This window comes from Volvox carteri (assembly GCF_000143455.1).
Source record: "Volvox carteri f. nagariensis unplaced genomic scaffold VOLCAscaffold_44, whole genome shotgun sequence".
Taxonomy (NCBI): Eukaryota; Viridiplantae; Chlorophyta; class Chlorophyceae; order Chlamydomonadales; family Volvocaceae; genus Volvox; species Volvox carteri.
This window is the reverse complement of record NW_003307587.1, coordinates 720,496-726,299: the sequence shown is the minus strand read 5'-3', so window position 1 is coordinate 726,299 and position 5,804 is coordinate 720,496. Positions and strand designations below refer to the sequence as shown.

The 5,804-nt window shown below is 59.1% G+C and overlaps 2 protein-coding genes across 2 annotated transcripts in view; one reads left to right on the top strand and one right to left on the bottom strand.

Moving 5' to 3' along the window:
- VOLCADRAFT_118818 (uncharacterized protein) overlaps nt 1-1,337 on the top strand; it is a gene marked incomplete at both ends in the record, with an annotated part of 6,038 nt that extends 4,701 nt beyond the window's left edge. Inside the window, 2 exons of the mRNA XM_002954640.1 lie at nt 395-495; nt 945-1,337. Of these exons, the coding sequence (XP_002954686.1) occupies nt 395-495; nt 945-1,337 (494 nt within the window). The remainder of the gene's footprint in view (nt 1-394; nt 496-944) is intronic.
- Nucleotides 1,338-3,050: 1,713 nt separating this feature from the next.
- Nucleotides 3,051-5,804, bottom strand: part of VOLCADRAFT_118817 (uncharacterized protein) — a gene marked incomplete at both ends in the record, with an annotated part of 10,146 nt that continues 7,392 nt past the window's right edge. The window contains 4 exons of the mRNA XM_002954574.1: nt 3,051-3,496; nt 3,587-4,037; nt 4,493-4,878; nt 5,184-5,744. Of these exons, the coding sequence (XP_002954620.1) occupies nt 3,051-3,496; nt 3,587-4,037; nt 4,493-4,878; nt 5,184-5,744 (1,844 nt within the window). The remainder of the gene's footprint in view (nt 3,497-3,586; nt 4,038-4,492; nt 4,879-5,183; nt 5,745-5,804) is intronic.

Below are 5,804 nucleotides of genomic sequence, written 5' to 3'. Positions count from 1 at the left end.
GAGGGAAAGGGGGGGAGGGAGAGGGAGGGGTGTGGGACGGAAGTGTTTTTTAAGGGGGTTTAATAGTGACATGCTGAGAGGCGAGGAGGAGGGTGAACAGGACCGAAGCCTCTCCTTCCCCCGTTCCTCCACACACACGAAACACACATTCCTAACCAGTCCCTCCCCACCGTCTGTATGTATGTGTGTCTGTGTGGCTCCTCCTGTCCCCAGCCTGTCCTTAGATGACAGACACACAAACAAACAAACGAATAAACAAACAAAATTTATCCCACGGCTCATCCCCGGCAAATCCTCTGGTATTTTCCTTTCCCACCCCTCTTTTCCCCACGTTGGGCCCCGTGCACACACATATATACATGCAAACAAACGCACACATAAAATCTCGGACCAGATGTGGTTGCTCCTCTACTGCGACCCGGGGGTCGGTTCCTACTTCGGGAGTTCCACCCCGTCAGCACCAAGCTCATTTCGTCCAAGGGGAAAAAACACAAGGTGCGGATGGGAATGGGGGTGGGGTATGGTTTCCACTCCCCACTGCCGTACTCCGTACATAAGTACGGATCTAAGGATGGGGAAGAGGGGTGCGATGGGGCGGGCAGGAAAGGGCTGTAACGCGATGGCGGCAGGTAAGGGAGGAGGAAAGGGGTGGTTGGGAGAAATTGTTCGGAGGTTTGTTGGTTGGGTTAGTTGGTTGGTTTGGGAAGGCTGTATCACCAGAGCGATGCCTGCGTAGGTAGTTGTCATCGCCACGCAGCGCCTTCAGGACCGCCCTCCTCCTCCTCCGCAGCTCCCCTCCCCTCCCTTCCCTTGTTTTGAGTGCCGTCCACAGCCCTTCTTCACCACTAACACCACCACTAACACCACCACTAACACCACCACTAACACCACCACTAACACCACCATTAACACCACTACTAACACCACTACGGCGGCGGCTACAGGTTAGTGGGGACTACTTCGCGACGCAGCCCCTCGTGGCGATGGATGTAGCGTACAGCAAGTACGAATTACTGGCGGCGGCGGCGGCGACAACGATCGCGGCGGCGGAGCCGCCAGCTCAGAAACCCATCGTCCCCGCCGCCGCCGCCGCTGCTGGCGGCGTCAGCGCCTCCGGAACCGTTTCCTCCCCCCCCCCGACGGCGTATCTGCGCCAGTGGGGTCTTGGCGAGGTGGTGACGGCGGTGTGCGGTAGTGGGTTGTTGGTTGTACGGCTGTTGGACGAGGAGCCGGGTCCCCGACTTGACGATGCGGGGCTGCCCAAGGTGTTCACCTTGCTGGCGGAGCGGATTCGGGCGGGGGGGAGTGGAGCGGAGCGGTTGGCTCGGAGGCTCTAGGATAGGAGGTGGGATACGGTCGGAGGACAGGAATTACGTTTTCTGAGAACTGATTGTTGTTATTGTTGTTGTTGTTGTTGTTGTTGTTGTTGAAGTGGAGTGTTATGGAATGGAAGAGGTTGTGGCTGGGACTAATGACTTAAGCTGAAATTGGAATGGAATATCTTTTTGAGCGACGAGGGCCCCCGAGGGCGCGAAGCACCTTTCGGGGGTTCGAGGGCCCCCGGGGCTCACTGCTGTCAGTCTGTCTGTCAGTCTGTCAGCGCCGTGTCACACGATGAACTCGCATGCCACGCTGAAGTGAGGATTGCATTTAAGGGCTACTACAACTGTATTCACCAGATTCATACATCACGCCAATGCTGCCAGCCGCCGCCGCACCCGCACCCGGCCCTCGCAGCTATCCATAAACTGAGAGTATACTCCAGACACGACACCGTCCCTCCACTTGCAGCCCAGTGCCGTACAGCCTCCCCTGTGGAATACTGCGGGGCGACTGCTGGCTGCACCGGGGCCGAGAGCCGTTTTCGGCTTTTCGAAGAAGCTGACTACCCTAGTTTTTTCAGGAAATGTTCATAATTTCGCTTTGTTCCCATTTGGAGCATTTTGGAGTCCTACGCTATTACCTTTGTATGCCTGAATTTTCGCTCAAATCGCGCCTGCGAGCCATTACATGCATGTACGACGCGCACGTGTCTTTGACAAAGACAGGCCCGATCCCAGGAAAGCTCGCCCACGGCTTATGAGATTCGTAAAGGGCGCCCTTTTTGAACTTTAAAATGAGCACTATTTCCAGATATACGGACATACAACCTACATGCGGAAGACCCTTCCCCAAACTATCAATTTTACTTTTTTCAATCCCGTTATTTAACGATCCCATTATTTAACCCACGGCGGGGGCAAAAAACAAAAAAAACCAAATGCTGTGCATTTGTGCACTGGCCTTATATTGACACTATCAGAATTGCTGCTTAGTAGTATTAATAGTATTATCAAAAGTTAATAACCACCAGCCTTTCCCCTCCTAGCTCCTCTACCCCGTACGACAGACAACACCTCGTACACTTGACAATCTCCCACTTACTGAAAGAAGACCCCGCAACCATCACTACTGTCCACATACGTATGCCGTACAACAACAGTACGCAAACACAATCAACAAAGAAAAACAGTTCAAGCAGTCCAACCGACCAGCACACGCAAAACACTGACACGACCCGCAATAGCGCATATGGGCCCTTCAGAGCCCCCGGTCTCTCGGAACGATAGTACGGCATCATACATAAATACATGCATACCCATGGAAGGGGCCTTACCGCCAGCGCCAACCCACACACACCACCACCACTCCCGGCGCCTCTTTTAGCCCCGTGATTCCATTAGTCTGTCTAGAGTCTCTCACTTTTACATATCTACATACGGACACCGCAGCTGAGGCGTCCGGGTCACCAAACAAAACAACAATAAAACACATGCTCCCTGCCACACACACCCACACCCCTGCCAAACACAAACATACAAACGACAGGCCGCCAGTGCGATACTGCGCCGCCTGCGGTTTCCCTTTTGCCGTTGCTACTGCTGCTGCTGCTGCTGCTGCTGCTACTGCTGATAAGATAATGATGATGATGATGATGACGATTCCGTTGCTGCAGTCGCCAATCGCCACTGATACCGCCGCTGTGCCGCTAGTCCTGCTAGTGCTGCTGCCTACTCGCGTAGCGGCTGTTCCTGTTGTTGTAGCTGCTGTAGCTGTAGCGTATCCTGCTGTTGCTCCTGTTCCCACGCGTCTCTCGCCGCCCGCTGCTGCCGCTCCTCAAGCTGACCGAGCACACTATCCAACGCGGCCAAGTAGGCGGGAATTAGGTGATCTGACACCATCGTACGACATAGCCGTACACGCGAGTACGCCTGCGCATCCGTCACCTCGTACAGAACATACGGCGACTGCGCCACGGAGGTCCGTGCCGCGATGTTATCGGCGGGGTTCGTACAAGCAGCTGCGGCAGCGGCAGCAGCAGCGGCAGCGGTCAGGCCAGCCGCCGCCGCCGCCGCCGCCGCTGGCTGGTCCCCGGCGATGGCGGCGCTCGGAAAGAGGTGCAGGATGCGACCGGCGGGATACAGTCGTCGCTTGTAAAGCCGCACTTCGTACTCTGCTGCCGACACGCCGGAGAAGCGGCCGGCGCCCGTTGGACTGGCGGCGGCGCTGCCGCTCTCGTCCCCACGGGGGCTCAGCGGCGGCTCACCCTCTCCGCCGCCGCCGCCGCCGCTGCCGTCGCCGCCGTGACTGAATGTCACGTCCGAGGCCTCGTGCCCAACACCCGTCGCAGCTGCATCCGCCGCCGCGCTCCCTACCGCCGTGACCGTTACCCTGCGGTACGATGCTCGTCCGGCAGAGGCCGAGGTAGCGGCCCCGCCGCTGCTGCCGCTGCCGAGGCTCCGTACCTCTCCCCGCCGACGCAACGTCTCCTCGCCGCCGAACCGCCGGCGATGCATCCCGCTGCTGCCAGATGATGCCGGACCTGACGCTGTCGCCGCCGACGCCGTGGCGGCGGCAGCGGCATCCGCCTCCCGTACTTCGCGCAGTACATCCTCCGCCGCCAGCGTGTTTTCGTCACGCAGCAGCGCTCTGGGCCCCTCCGCCGCCTCCCGAGATGCCTGGTTGGTCACCGCCGCGACCACCGCGGTGATGCCCGCCTTGAGGAGTGGGAGGAGGTGGTTTGGGCGCGGGATCATATGCAAGAAGCAAGAGGCCGGGGCAGGAGATGGTCCAGGGGGGGAGTTGAAGGGGGAGGATCCGGCCGAGCAACATAACATAATACAATAATAATAATAATAATAATATAATAATAATAATAATATATGCAAAACAATACAATAATGACAAAATATTGGTATTCGCATATAAATAATAAATATAATGTAATTGTAATATCAAAGCAACAACAAAAGCAACAAGCGTCAAAATCACCACATGCAGCAAACCCCACCAAGGGCATCATCACCTCGTCCACCTTCCCTTCACTCCCTGGCGCTCGCCGCTCAGCGGAATGTTCCAACTAAATACATACATACGGGGAACCTAGGGGCCAGTCAGCCGCCGCGCCGCGATAGCTGCTCTGCTACAGCTGCCGCCAATGACACCCGCATACCTGCAGCTGCTGCTCGCTTTCGGCAGCAGCAGAGTCCGATTGGGCGCCGCCGCCGCCGCCGCCGGCACCTCCACGGCCGCCTCTAACCTCCTCCTCCTCCTCCTCCTCATCATCATCATCATCATCCTGGTCGCCCTCCTCACTGCCGCTACCGACATCCAAACCGTCTTCGTGCTCGTCCATCTCCTCCTCCCCCCCCTCCTCCTCCCCATCACCATCATGCTGGTCGCCGTTGTCGCCGCCACCAGCGCCCCCGCGACCCACAGAACGCCGCCGCCGCCGCCGCCGCCGTCTCCCCTTTCTTGCCACCCGGCAACCCTGCCGCTCTTCATCATCGCCATCATCATCATCATCACGATCAGGGTCGGACTCGTCGTCAAACCCATCTGCACGACGTGGCCAGCCGACGTTGACGCATCGGTTTCGGTTAGTAGTTGGCTACGGTCGTTAGTTGGTTACAGGCATTAGTTGGTTACTGTTGAGAAGGCAGCCGGACAGGGCGGGAAATCTCGCTAGATGGGTACGTGTTAAGGCGGTGTGCGGTTAATCTGTCCCCCGTCTCGCCCCCTCCCAAAAGCTAAAAACCTAGGACCTATACCGCCCGGACAACCAGACATGATACAAATGGAGCTGACGGGGCTTCCACATTCCTTCCCTCCCACCTCGTCCCATATTGCGTGTTGCCACTCACCTCCCACATTCATCAAAAGGGGCTCTGATTCGGTCGCCACTGCACCAGCCGTCCGGCGAGCGCCGCCTCCACCGCCGCCTCCGCCGCCGAGTGTGGACATAAGGCCCGTTGCAGCTCCCCCTGCGGGGTCTCCCACCAGCCCCGCCGGACCGGGCGCGGACATAGCCCTCCGAGGTATCGTACATGTCGTAAACAGCATGCCGCCGCCGCGCCACAACCAGTCGCCGATGACTCGAGTGGATGCCAGAGCCGCGATGCTGGAGCCAAGGACGCCGCCTGACGCTGGCGCCGCCGCCGCCGCCGCCGCTGTCGCCGCCGCCGTCGCCGCCCGGGCCTTCGCCTTGCCGGGACTATCTGGCGCATCCATTCTCGGCGGCGCCATAACGCCAACAGTCCCGGAAACGCCCACGGCGCCGCCGCCACTCTCATACTCGCACAGGGAGCTGTAGCTGCCGCTAGCGGCGGCGGAGCCGAGTCCCACGCCACTGCTGCCGCCACCGCCACCGATGGGAAGACAGCCGCCACCGCCGCCGCCACCACCAGCTGCCGCCGCCGATGACCCTCCGGCGGCGGCACCGGCGTCAGCGTAGCCATGGCCCCCTGCAACTCCCCCCCCGCCGC